The 14,803-nt window shown below is 41.6% G+C and overlaps 1 protein-coding gene across 5 annotated transcripts in view; it reads right to left on the bottom strand.

The window, feature by feature from the left end:
* SUSD1 (sushi domain containing 1) overlaps positions 1–14,803 on the bottom strand; it is a 223,587-nt gene that overhangs the window by 70,148 nt on the left and 138,636 nt on the right. For 2 of the 5 annotated variants that reach the window (XR_010323051.1, XM_010587741.2), the window contains 2 exons: positions 11,241–11,334; positions 639–10,899 (listed from right to left, as the gene is read on the bottom strand). Coding sequence is in view for 2 of the 5 variants with exons in the window: in XM_010587741.2 (XP_010586043.1) it covers position 10,899; positions 11,241–11,334 (95 nt within the window). In the remaining 3 variants the exon portion in view is untranslated. Of the gene's footprint in view, positions 1–638; positions 10,900–11,240; positions 11,335–14,803 lie in introns of those variants that run through there. The other 3 variants (XR_010323052.1, XM_064291611.1, XR_010323050.1) reach the window with 2 other exon arrangements.

The following is a 14,803-nucleotide window of genomic DNA, read 5'->3' as shown; positions in this document are numbered from 1 at the left end:
CTTTGGAATGTGGGACCCCAGTATTTTTTATTTTTGTTTTTATTGAAATACCATGAATATAGCATACCATTAACCATTTTAAAGTGCACACTTCAGTGATTTTAGTATATCCACTGTTCTGCAATCATCACCACGGTTTAATTCCAGAACATTTCATCCAAAAAGAAACTCCATGTCCCAATTCTCCCCTCCCCCCGTTCCCTGGCAACCACTAAATTCCTGGAAGGCCAAAAATACATTTTTAGCTGGCAACAGGATTCTTCTTAGGGGGAAAACTATTTTTGTTTAAAAAAGTTTGATGAACTACTTGGGTAAAGGTGGATCCTTAGGGCACAGATTAGCAGAAAAAAAAAAAAAAATGAAGACATGGCTAAATTGTCCTGCATTTCAAGAATCTAGGGGATATGATAAACAAAGAGAAAAGGCCCTGGTAATGGAGTGGTTAAGCTTCACAGGAGAAATATGTGGCAGTCTGCTTCTGTGAAGATTACAGCCTTGCCAGAGGGGACAGGAAAGCTGGTAATAGGGAACCCAAAGTTGAGAAGGGAGAGTGTTGACATGTGGTGGGGTTGTTAACCAATGTCATAAAACATGTGTACTGTTTAATGAGAAACTAGTTTGTTCTGTAAACCTTCATCTAAAGTACAATTAAAAAAAAAAGTTAGTCTTGTTTTATATGGTCTCTTTTTTTTTTTTCTTTGAGTCAGAATTGGCTCAATGGCAACAGGATAAATAAAGAATGAAAATGGGAAGGGAAAAAGAGAGGCAAGAGAATTCTGAGGAACAAGGATACCCAATGCTCACTTTTAAGTTATTTGCATACCAGAAACATAATACTCTCCGGTAAGCAGAACAATGGCCCCCAAAGATAGCCACATCTGAATCTCCAGAGCCTGTGAGTGCTACCTTACATGACAGAAAGAACTCTGTAGACGGGATTAAGTTAAGGATCTTAAAATGGGGAGATTATGCTGGATTTTCTGGGAAGGACCAATATAACCCCAGTGTCTTTAGATGTGAAAGAGGCTGGCAGGAGTGTCAGAGTCAGAGATAGATTTGAAGATGTCACACTGCTGGCTTGAAGATGGAAAAAAAGTCACAAGCCAAGGAATGCAGGCAGCCTCTAGACCCTGGAAAAGGCAAAGAAATGGATTCTCCCCTGGAGCCTCCAGAAAGAACACAGCCTGGCCAACCCCTTGATTTTAGCCCAGTGAAACCTGTGTTGGACTTCTGACTTCCTGAACTATAAGATGATAAATTTGTGTGGTCTTAAGCCGCCAGGTTTATAGTAATTTGTTACAGCAGGAATAGAAAACGAATACACTCCCCATTCACTAACATTACCTGAATGCCCAGAGTCCTTAATGAGATTTAAGTGGAAATCATTAAAAGGAGCTGGGGGGCCAGGATGAGGGGGAATCAATGCACATATAACAGGGACCACACACAGGATGGTGAGACGATCCATCAACTGAACTGATTCAGAGGAAGCAGAAACTAGACCCTAAAAACAATTGTGGGAATGTAATGCATCCACCTTTAACCCGTCATGGGATTTTCAGAAATCTTCAAGGCAGCCCTGGACATTCCACCAGTTTTTGAGAGGAGATTTAAGCCAAGCAATACCCACTGGGTTTTGATTAGACACATGTTGTTAACAGGATAGTAAATGCAACACTTTTTTTTAAATGAAATTTTATTTTTACGTGTTTGAATAGTGATACACTTACATATTTAAAATCAAAATGAAATAAAAAGGTAAACACTGAAAAGATTCACTCTTACCCTGTCCACCTCTGCCCCATTCTTTCTTGCCCCATTTGTACCATTTTCTTTGGTTCATTATTATTATTCCAGTGTTTCTCTATAAAAACACAAATATATATTTTTGTCTCCCCTCTTTTTTGCATAAAAGATAGGATACCACATATGTTATTCGCCATCTTGCTTTTTTCACTAAATAGTACACCGTAGAGATCTCTCCATATCAGTGCATGGAGTTCTTCCTTATTCCTTTCTTTACTGCATAGCATTCCAGTGTGTAGATAAAAGTACCACAGTTCATTCAACTAGTTACCTCGTGAAAGACGTTTAGGTGTTTCCAAGCTTTTACTATTATAAACAATGCCCTGATGAATAACCTTGTACATGTATCATTGAATATGTATAGGCGAATCCACAGTGTAGGTCCTAGAAGTAGGACTGCTGGGTTAAAGGGCGAGTATTGCCAGATTCCCTTCTACTGAGGTTGTGGCATTCTCATTCTGTACTACCACTCTGTTTGAGTGCCTATTTCCTCATAACCTTCTTGAGTATGTTGTCATACTTCTGGATTTCTCTCAACTTGATAGATGAGAAATGATAGCTTACTAATTCACGTTTTCCTTAAAGTGAGATTGAGCATATTTAAGGGCCATTTTTTTTTCCTGTGGAGTGTCTTTTCATATTCTTTGCCCCTAAGTTGGACTCTTTTTATCTTGTTTTGACCAAAGTCTCAAACAACTGAGAAGAAAGTAATAGGTGGCAAGTACTTCCATATTCTTAAATGAGGATTTTTAACTGGTGTTGTGACCCTCAGCCCAATACCAGTGCTTTCCAACCAGTTTGTTCCCATTTGAACCCCTGCTAAGAATTTGCATTTAATCAACTCGATGGTACTGGGTGGTTTTTAACAAGTTCTGAGGCAATGCTAATGCTGCTGGTTAGGAACCAATTCTGAAAACCATTAGTAGAGCAGTGGTTCTCAAAATTTATCATACGTAAGAATCACCCAGGGACTTTTCTAAAATGTAGGTTCTGATTCAGTATATCTGGGGTAGAATCATTAGCATGGCCTGGGAACTTGTTAGAAACGCATATTCTCGGCAGGGATTCAAATCTGAATGAACCAGTTCAAAGCTCTGCCTAATACCCAAAAGAGAATATAAAGTTGTTTAAATGAAAAGGTCAAAAGACAGATGTTCTTTGGAGAAAACTGTTGGAGGGCTGAGATTTTCTATCACCCTACCACAATGGTGGAGAGCCAGGGATCTTCCTTAGCTCCAGCCTAGAAAGAGGAGCTTCAAGAGGACCACCATTCAGAGAGTTTGACTCATATCCCCTAAAGTTTCTAAGAACACATTGGTCTGGGGTCTTATCCCAAGGATGAGAAACGCAAGGTCAAGAGGTCATGGGAGCCACACTGAAAAAAAAAAAAAACACACTGAAGGCAGGCTTAATTTCCACTGAGGATAAAGGGTCTAATGGGCAAGAAGACCAAAGGCAATTCTGTGGCTGGAGTTACCAGTGCTGAAGGGTGGTCCTCCATTTGGCCTGGCAAGGATCTGTGGGTTTCCATGGGCCAAGTAGATACCCTGGAGAGTAACTATACTAGAGGAGCCATGTTGATATGACATTGCCAGGGTAAGAGAACCCAGCATCACCAGCAGTAAGAAGCTGCAGAAGGCACTTTCAGGGGCAGGACCTGAGATGGTGACTCAAGAGTAAAGGATAACAAAATACAAAATATCTGGACATACACAACAAGACATACGGATGAATTACTTTGTATGTTGAAAACTAGAATACTCCAGACAAGAACGCCAAAGAAAATTAAATGGAGACACATACCATGTTCTGAGACAAGAGTACTCTATATTTAACCACCCCTCCCAAAGAAAAAAAAAAATTTTTTTTTTTCCCCCAAAGAAGAATACTAAGACTTTGGGAGGAATTTGACCAAATAATTCTTTATGTATAACTCATATGTGTACATAAATAAATACGTAATAAAAACTGAGATGACTTTGAGAATTAATAGAAAGAGTGGCAACTTGCTTTTACTTCATATGAAAAACCTATTTTAAAGTTACAGCAGATGGCACTGGCACAGAAATAGATCAGTAGAACAAAAGAGAAAGTTCAGAAATAGACCTTTAGTATATGATAAAGGTATGATTTCAAATCAACCCAAAACCAAACCCACTGCCGTCGAGTCAATTCCAACTCACAGGGACACAATAGGACAGAGTACAGCTGCCCCATAGAGTTTCCAAGGAGCACCTACCTGGTGCATTCAAACTGTAGACCCTTTGGTTAGCAGCTGTAGCCCTGAACCACTATGCAACCAGGGTTTCCGATTTCAAATCACAAGGGAAAAAATAACATTCCATGAATATTAATGAGACAACTGGCTGAGCCATATAGTAACAATAAAAAAGGCACCTCCCACCTTGTTCCTTATACTAAAATAAATTTCAGATTAATTAAAGTTTTAAATGTTAAAAAAAAAAAAAAAAGAGCTAGGCTAGGATTGGAAAATTCTTCTAAGCATGGCCCCAAAGGCAAAATACATAAGGAAAAAGATTGACAGATTTGATTACACAAATGTAAAATCTTTGTGCAGTGGTGTATAACATATACAAGGCTAAAAAGGAAAAGATAAACTAGAAAATTATTTGCAAAATATATGACAGCTAAGAATTAAAATTACTACGATACAAAGAGCTCTTTCAAATCAATATAAGGCAAACAGGCTAAGTGCTGAGAAAAAAAAAAAAAATTCACAGAGACCAAACAATTACAATTGGTCAATAAGCACGCAACAAAACAGTGAAGCATTACTTTTTACCTGCCAGATTAATCAAGATTAAAACTATCAACAATGACCAGTGGTGTTGAGGGTAGAGACCAGGATTTCTGCTGGTAAAAGTGTAAATTGGTATAAACTTTCTGTGAGACTCCCCTGGCAATATGTAGCACAGTGTCAAATGAAAATCGCTTTTGATCCAGCAATTTCACTTCTAGGAATTTGTAAGTAATAATTGCAACGTGGAAGACAGATGTGGCAGTCTGTATACAGATTTGCATAAGGATAGTAAAAATTTGGAAACTCTCTAAATGTGAGACAGAATCCCCACAGTGTTGTATTCTTTACCTGGCTTCCTCCACTACAGTGTTGTATTGCAAAATCATTTCCTTTGCTGGGATTCGCCCCTCCCAACTCCCCAGCTTTGCATTGGAATTCTGCTTTTTGCTTGGAGGTTACCTGTAAACCCCATTGTGACTTCATAGTACGATTAAGGATGTTGCTGATATAACTTGTATGAACTTTCTACTTGTAAACTCCTTCAAAAGTAACCTGCCTAAGGGTAGAAACAGGCACTTCACTAAAGACGACATTCAGGTAGCTAACAGATACATGAGGAAATGCTCACAATCATTAGCCATTAGAGAAATGCAAATCAAAACTACAGTGAGATTCCATCTCACTCCAACAAGGCTGGCATTAATCCAAAAAACACAAAATAAATGCTGGAGAGGTTATGGAGAGACCGGAACACTTACACACTGCTGGTGGGAATGTAAAATGGTACAACTACTTTGGAAATCGATTTGGCACTTCCTTAAAAAGCTAGAAATAGAACTACCATACGATCCAACAATCCCACTCCTTGGAATATATCCTAGAGAAATAAGAGCCTTTACACAGACAGATATATGCACATCCATGTTCACTGCAGCACTGTTTACAACAGCAAAAAGGATGGAAGTAACCAAGATGCCCATCAATGGATGAATGGATAAATAAATTATGGTATATTCACACAATGGAATACTACACATCAATAAAGAACAACGATGAATCCGTGAAACATTTCATAACATGGAGGAATCTGGAAGGCATTATGCTGAGTGAAATTAGTCAGTTGCAAAAGGACATATATTGTACGAGACCACTATTGTAAGAACTGAAGAAATAGCTTAAATAGAGAAGAAAATATTCTTTGATGGTTAGGAGGGTGGGGACAAAGGGAGAGACAGGAGTATTCACTAATTAGATAGTAGACAAGAACTATTTTAGTTGAAGAGAAAGACAACACACAATACAGGACAGGTCAGCACAACTGGACTAAAACAAAAGCAAAGAAGTTTCTTGAATAAACCGAACACTTCAAAGACCAGCATAGCAAGGGCGGGGTCTTGGGGACCATAGTTTCAGGGGATATATAGGTCAACTAGCATAATAAAATCTATTGAGAAAATATTCTGCATCCCACTTTGGAGAGTGGTGTCTGGGGTCTTAAACAATAGCAAGCGGCCATCTAAGATGCATCAGTGGGTCTCAACCCACCTGGAGCAAAGAAGAATGAAGAACACCAAAGACACAAGGTAATTATGAGCCCAAGAGACAGAAAGGGCCACATAAATCAGAGACTGCATCAGCCTGAGACCAAAAGAACTAGACGGTGCCTGGCTATAACCAATGACTGCCTTGACAGGGAACACAAAAAAGAACCCCTGAAAGAGCAGGAGAGCAGTGGGGTGCAGACCTCAAATTCTCGTAAAAAGACAAGACTTAATGGTCTGACTGCGACTAGAAGGACCTCGGAGGTTAGTCCAAGACAGGAATCATTCCCAAAGCCAACTCTTCAGACAGGGATTGGACTGGACTATAAGATAGAAAATGATACTGGTGAGGAGTGAGCTTCTTGGATGAAGTAGACACATGAGACTACGTGGGCAGCTCCTGTCTGGAGGGGAAATGAGAAGGCAGAGGGGAACAGAAGCTGGCTGAATGGAAACGGTAATACAGGGTGGACAGAAGGAGTGTGCTGTCTCATTGGGGGAGAGCTACTAGAAGTATATATAAAATTTTGTATGAGAGACTGACTTAATTTGTAAACTTTCACTTAAAGCACAATAAATATTAAAACAAAAACAAAAGTAACCTGCCTGTCTGCCCTTGGCAAGCAGTCTTGGTGGCAACAGCTCCGACTTCTCCATTTCCTTGTACAATGAAATAAAGGCGTCTTTCTTATTCTCTCACCTTGGGCTCTCATTTATTGGCCAATATGAGTCATGCCAAGTAAGAATCTGGGGTTTCCACCCGGTAACAAATGGACAATTGACGATTGGTTAAATAAATTATGGTACAAACTTATAATGTAGTCATTACTGTCATGAAAATGTATCCAGGACATGTTGATGAGTGAAAGAAGAACATTATAAAACCACGTGCACAGTTTGACCCCATTCTAGTAACCCTGTGAGTTGTGCCAAGAAAGTATGAATCTGGACACACACAGATATCTATCACCAAAATGTTAACAGTAGAATCTCTGGAGGCTTTTTCTTTCTTCTTATATTCTCTTTCTCTCCTCCGCCCTCCCCCCCCCCATCTTTCTCCTTCTCTTTCTGTCTTTCTCGATAACAAGCAAACATGGCCTTCTTAATCAAGGGGAGACAGGAGGGCAGGAAACCATTTGCTTGGTTTCCATAGTATCTGATTTGTGTCATTGTATCATCCATCCACATGGGCACAGAGGAAGATACACTCTCTTTCCTCTCCAGAATGGGGTAGTTCAGTTTAGTTGACAGTGGCTGTGGTACGCAAAAGGCCCTTAAAACACTGTTTGATTGACTACTACTACCACTGGTTTTCTCTTAGATGAATAGAATGGAAAAATAGAAGGTTTAGAAAATAAGAATATGAGATAAGCAATAAAAAGGGAGCATTGAGAATTCTTTTTACTTCCTTTTAAACGAATTTAAATATTGACTCTTATCCCAAGGTAATATGGAATTTCAAGATAATCTTTTCTGCTCTGGTGTTCTATCTTAAGTCTTAGCTGCAATTACAGGTCTTGTTCAGAGACTGTTACTTATTTCCCTAGTTATTCCATGTATTTGTTTGATTGTAGCTCCCTCTAGAAGTGATTGGGGTGGGGTGGGGGGAGTACCTTACAGTGGAACAAGACATATATGCTATAATATTAAAGGCAAAGGTTAAAAAAATATTGTTTGGAAACTTAAAGGCGTAATTTTCCCAAGAAACGAAAGGGCTAATCCAAAGATTAGCTCAGTAGCTAACTCAGGGCCTATCAATTCCCAGTAAAGTGAACTAGACTTGCAGTCAGTCAGAAGACTTGGGCCCACAAATTCAAGTCTCATATCTGTCTGATCCCATTTCTCCATTCCTAAAATGGGGATTAATAACCCCTGGCCTTCCTACAATGGTTGCGAGGATGGAATGAGAGAATGCATGTGGATGCCCCTGCTGTACAGCTGAGGAGATAAACAGACACTGAGTCCCCGGGTGGTGCAAATGCTTAACACACTCAGCTGCTAACCGAAAGGTTGGAAGTTCGAGTCCACCCAGAGGCACCCTGGATGAAAGACCTGGTGAACCACATCCAAAAAATTAGCCACTGAAAACTCCATGGAGCACAGTTCTACTCTGCACACATGGAGTCACCATGAGTCGGAATCAACTCAGCGGTAACTGGTTAACTGGTAATAGGCACAAAGACATCAGCCAAGAGACAACATGCTTCATAGCTGAGGGAGCCTACCACCCCGCCCCCCACCGCCCACAAAGCTGATTTCTGATCTGGCAGGGAGCTTAAATCCAGATCTTAGTGCTTAGCTGCACACACTGTCCCCATGACAATTAATAGAGGAAAGATTCTTCCCTTAGGATTCAGCTTTAGCCAGACTCATAACGCAGCTCAACACCCCAGTTTATGGAGGACTACCTGGATCAGCCCTTTGACAGAAGGACCTGGCATTCATTCTCCAGGAAGACCCACTATTAGTCTTTTTAGGTCCCGTTCCCTTCAACCAGGTGTCCACTTGGAAAAAAAAAAATAACAGTGTTGTGGTACAGCTACCACGCGAGTTTAGAGACCTTAAAGCCATGGTCAAGTTTATGAGAAAACTATTAGAAAAGAGCTGCAGAGAAATGGCATAGGCTTTTTGCAAAAAGTTCAGCACCTGCTTCTGTTAAGTATTAACACCAAGCAACTTGGCATTATAATTTAGAACATTTAGTGCAAGTGACAAAGTCCACATTTTTGCTATTTTAGTCATCTTTCATGAACTGTTTTTACATGTCTGCACTGTTTTCAGAAGTTAATATTTTGCTTAATATGCAGTCAGCTATTTTAACTTTGATACCAAGCAAGCAGGATTTCTTCCTCTCAACGACAATTATTCTAAGTTCCCATGTGGACAACTGTAGCTTCTTTTGCAGGTAATTACAGGGCTGGAAATTAGAGAGAAGGGCAGGCTATAGAAACATGTGGTGTTTATAGAACTGGTGAGATGGGGATGGGGGTAGAGAGAGCTCAGGCTCTCTTTTTTGATAGAGAAGGACTTTGAAGAAAATCTTTACGCATCAGAGGCCCAACGCTATACTAACCAAAATCATTGGTAATGATTCTAAATTGATTCAAGAATGGTGAAAATAGTATGAGTTTGAATCATCACACATAGAAGTTAAAAAGTCGAAAGCTATATGTATTATAGTCTACTAAGGGCTTTCCTCTATAATCCACATGAATGCAGAAAGGGTTTTAGATGTTGATCCTAAGTTGTAGTCTGAGGTAGAACCTAGACCCTAAAGGATAATTATTTTCAATACTAAGAACCACCTTTCAAGAGCCTGACAGCCAGCATTGAGTACCCAAGTAGCAGGATATGCCTCCTCTCTCTCTGACTGTTCCCCTTGGAGTAGATACACTCTGGACCAGGAACCCCAGTGGGAAGCATACGCAGTTTCCACATGTTGCTATCGTCTCATCTGCCCATCAGTCCAGGCTACTCAGATCTGTCCCCTACTAATACTCGGGGAGACAGTAGAGAGCACGCCAGCCCACAGCATGTCCCTTCCTCTCAGGATCCCAAGGTTGCACAACTCCAAGGAGACACATGCTGCTCCCTGAGATTGCGCAATGTAACTATCATCTGTTCTCCTCCCCCATTCTCTTTTTTTCTCCAGGCCTAGAAAAGTGGGGGGAGAAGAGAGAGGAGAATAACACTGTGACTTAGAGAAGCCACAAGCCTCCATCTCCCTTTATTTATTCTTACTGAGACTTGGGGTTAAACTGCCAGTTAGGAAGGAAAGTTAAAGAATACTGACTCAGACTTGAAAAGTGAAATTTAATCCACTCCATTTGTAAATTCAGCATATTGTCAGTAGGCCCAGCACTGCTTACAGTTAACATATCAAGGCTCAGGTTGTAGATAAAAGGGATGATCGTGTCACCCACCACTGCTCCCCTCCCTGCAACACACGTGGGGCTGGCCATAGGCTTGATATAGTTTCAACCCACTGTTATTACACTGCACCCGATCCAAATTTCTAAAGGAAGTCACTGAGCAGTTTTAGGAGAACCTCAGCAATAAAAAATAACCAGGGGAAAACAATCTAAATTACAGAATACTTTAACTGGAATGCAGACTTATTACTTTTGAATACATAGGGCAATTGGAATTGAATCAAAGCAAGGCTGCCTAACAGAGATTGCAGAGAATTTATGGAGTAGCCAGGCTAATATACTTTTTAATTAGTATATCAATTAATTGTAAAGAAAAGGCTGCTTCTAAAGTACTTGAAAAATTTGCTCTTGTCACTGTTCTGTATCCTTTTCAATGAACTTCTTCATAAAGTGAAATTTCAGCCCAAAGTTAAGTTCATCTTATTGCCTATTATGAATAATTGGGATCTGAATTAGTTAACAGAGATGCTATAAAGGAGGATGCAGACATTTCCTTGCATTCAGTGTCTAAGGGAATTGACTCTCAGGCATCATTCAGAGGAAGGCACGGCACAGCCCTAATCTGCAGACTGTGGTCAATACTGTATTGTATATCAAGGGTCTCAAGTTCACAGACACCGAACTGGTCTTGTAGGAGAGAAAACATCAGCAATCCCTGAGTTTTCCCCTTTCAGGAGATTCCATAGAGATGGCCACCTCCTGGAATCCAGAAATGGGGCCAAGCTGGAAGTAGAGAAAGTTGCAGGCCCACACACCTTGGGATAGAAGCCACATGGGCCTCTGTGTAGGCATCTGAAAAACTGTCATAAGACCTGCCCCGGCGGCAGGACATCCTTCCCACGCAGGGCCAGTGTGCCATCTAGACATGGAGGAGGAGAAACAGAGATGAGACAAAAATGGCACACTCTGGTTTCCCGCTGTGCACCCCTATGTGCAGCTCATGCACACAGCCATGGCAGGTGGAGGAGGATGAGCAGCACAGGACATCAGCCAGCATTCTGTAAGCGGGCAGGGGAGCCAGCATTGTCCCCTTCCTACATTGAGGTGCAGGGTTAGTCATACCTTTCACCTGCTGAGTGCCCTCTGCTGAGTCCAGGGAAACCTCCTACTCACATTCCCTTTGAACCCTCCTCAACCCCAGTTGTTCTTCTCAGCCTCCCTCCATTCCACTCATTTCTCAGAGATGATAGTGTCACATACCATACTGCTGAGAAGGACAGGAATGCGAGAATGATCACAACAGCCATGGAGCCTAGTCCAACACCCACCATCTGTTGCAGCATGAGGGATGAATCTGCAGAACAAAATCAGAAGCTGAGTTGAGCATACGTCACCAAATCATGGCTTTCCCAGGAGATATACACACAACTGTGCTTGTTCCATTGTAACCCAGAGCTTGGCCCCAATTAACCAGCAATCCCAAGAATGCCCAGTGTGCCTCTGGGCCCCATGAGCTGGCCCTGAGGATGTAGAACCTCAGGAAACCACAGCTCCAGGGTTTTTTCTGAAAAGGAAGTATAAAATCAGCCCACATTAAAGTTACTAGGGGGCATACAAATACTACATACTGCAGCACACAAATACTATGTACTGTGTTGGTTTTTGTTGGTACTCTCTCAAGTTAATTATATTTGATAGATTTTTTAGGAGCGTTTGTCCTTAGTATTGACAAAGAAGTTATTCTGACACTATTTGAATTTCTGCTCCAAAAATGATAGCTAGCTCGGGTGGTCAAATATAGCAGATAAATATCTTTTGTTGAAATAGAATCATCTTTCATTTTTCCCATACCTGAACAAGGATGGTACCACCCTGCTCTGCTGTGAGTATAAAATAGGAAAATTGATGTAAGTGTTCTTTGAAGGATGTATATTCTATTTGGGGGACATCACATGCCAACTCCAGGAAGATCCCTGGTTATAAACTCAAAAAAACCCTCAGGTCTGTACATTTGCACCAAATGACTGAGTCAGTGCACCGTGTTCTGAACTACATAAGAAGATCTGATTTTAATTGGCAAACATTTATTTAGCATTTACCATGTCCAGACATGGAAGCCCTAGTGGCATAGTGGTTAAGAGCTATGGCTGCTAAACAAAAGGTCCACAGTTCAAATCTACCAGGCACTCCTTGGAAACTCTATGGGGCAGTTATACCCTCTACTCATACGATCGCTGTAAGTCGAAATCAACTAGAGGGCAACAGGTATCTCTAGACACTGTTCTAAGTTATTTAGTCTCCTAACCACCCTTTATGCTGGACACTATTCTTATGCCCGTTTTACAGATGAGGAAGCCAAGGCAGAGAGTGGCTATGCAATTTGCCCAGCACCACCTAGCTAGTAAATGACAGAGCCAGGACTCAAACCCAAGCTCTCTACCTCTAGAGTCTGTGTTCTTGAGCACAGCACCATGCTTTCTTAGTGCCAACCTGAGTCCAGCTCTACCTGCAGCAGAGCAGACCCTGTCCCCTCAGAAGTCAAGGGGCCATGCCCAGACGTTTCCTGCAAAGGCTGATGATGGCAGAGCCTCGGGCTGTAGCAGTTCAAGTTCCTCTTTGGAAGAAGCAAAAATCTGTAGGCAATGGTTCCACCAGTCACTGAAAAAATCATGGGGGCTGACTCTGCATATATAGAATTAAAAATAAATACATCTCCAAGCCATGGAATAAACGTAAGGAAGTACAGTCAAGTCTAAATTATTCCGGATGAGTTCTTGCTGATATTATTTCATTTTTTTGTACCTTCCTTTGCCAATCCCCCAGGTATATACTTAGTCTGTCCATTGGGTAATCCAGTACTGCCTTCCTTGGAAGAGCTGAAAACAGCAAATGCAAAGACCTATCACTGAAAGCTGGGAGTGAAGGAAAGCTTGAGAAGAAAAACAGTAGCCCCTTGACTTAAGAGACCCTTCAAAACATAGGTAACTTGCTTTCCTGGCAGTGAACAAGGCACATTTGAGAACAATTCAAGCTACTTAACTTTTTCATCAACTAATCTGCACTGTCCATATGGTAGCCACTAGCCACATATGGCTATTTAAAAATTAAGTTCCTCAGTGTTATGGATTGAATCGTGTCCCCACAAAATATGTGTTATATGCTTCAAAGGCCAGTGTAGCAGGGACAGGAGTTTGGGGACCATGGTTTCAGGGGACATCTAAGTCAATAGGCATAATAAAATCTATTAAGAAAACATTCTGCATCCCACTTTGGAGAGTGGTGTCTGGGGTCTTAAACGCTAGCAAGCAGCCATCTAACATGTATCAATTATTCTCAACCCACCTGGAGCAAAGGAGAATGAAGAACACCAAAGACACAAGGTTAATTATGAGCCCAAGAGACAGAAAGGGCCACATAAAGCAGAGACTACATCAGCCCGAGACCAGAAGAACTAGATGGTACCCGGCTACAACTGATGCCTGCCCTGACAGGGAACACAACAGAGAACCCCTGAGGGAGCAGGAGAGCAGTGGGATGCAGACCCCAAATTCTTGTAAAAAGACCAGACTGAGACTAGAAGGACCCCAGAAGTCATGGTCCCCAGGCCTTCTGTTAGCCCAAGGCAGGAACCATTCCCAAAGCCAACTCTTCAGACAGGGATTGGACTAGACTATGGGATAGAAAATAATACTCGTGAAGAGTGAGCTTCTTGGATCAAGTAGACACATGAGACTGTGTGGGCAGCTCCTGTCTAGAGAAGAGATGAGACGGCAGAGGGGGTCAGAAGCTGGCCGAATAGACACAAAAATAGAGATTGGAGGGAAGGAGTGTGCTGTCTCATTAGGGGGAGGGCAGCTAGGAGTACATAGCAAGGTGTATATAAGTTTTTGTATGAGAGACTGATTTGGTTTGTAAACTTTCACTTAGAGCCCAATAAAAATTTGTGTGTATATCGCTATGGCTGCTAACCAAAGAGTCGGCAGTTCGAATCCGCCAGGCACTCCTGGTAAACTCTGTGGGGCAGTTCTACTCTGTCCTATAGGGTCGCTATGAGTTGGAATCGACTCGACAGCACTGGGTTTTGGTTTGGTTTTATATATATATATGTTATAAATCCTAACCCCTATACCTGTGGACGTGTGGTTAAGCAGTCCCAGTGGTGCAGTATTTAAGCTCTTAGCTGCCAAGTGATTTGACCCCACCAGCCACTCTATGGCAGAAGGATGTGGCAGTCTGCTTCCATAAAGATAACAGCCTTGGAAACCCTATGGGGTAGTTCTACTCTGTCCTATAGGATTGATATGAGTCAGAAAAAAACTGGACTGCCAAAGACAGGGGGAGGGGGGTAGGGATAAAATACCATTTGGAAAGGGTTTTCTTTGTTATGCTAATCAGACAGTATTAGCATAGGGTGTGTTTTGAGTCAATCTCTTTTGAGATGTAAAAGAGCAGATTAAGGAAGCAGAGATGGGAAAATAGATGTCCTGCCACATGAAGACCACCAAGGAGCTAACACAGAAGCTGAAAAGAGACAAGGACCTTCCCTCAGAGCTGACAGAGAGAGAAAGCCTTCCCCTAGAATTGGTGCTCTGAATTTGGACTTCTCCTAAACTGGGAGAAAATATGTTTCTGTTTGTTAAAGTCACCCACTTGTGGTATCTCTGTTAGAGCAGCACTAGATAACTAAGACACTCAGTCATACTAGCCACATTTCAAGTGTTCAATAGACATGAGGCTAAACCAAACCAAACCTGTTGCTGTCCAGTGGATTCCGATTCGTACCAACCTTGCAGGACAGGGTGGAACTGCCCCATAGGGTTTCC

This window comes from Loxodonta africana, chromosome 9, assembly GCF_030014295.1.
Source record: "Loxodonta africana isolate mLoxAfr1 chromosome 9, mLoxAfr1.hap2, whole genome shotgun sequence".
NCBI classification, from domain to species: Eukaryota; Metazoa; Chordata; class Mammalia; order Proboscidea; family Elephantidae; genus Loxodonta; species Loxodonta africana.
The sequence above is the reverse complement of the archived record's forward strand: the minus strand, read 5'-3'. Positions and strand labels throughout refer to the sequence as shown.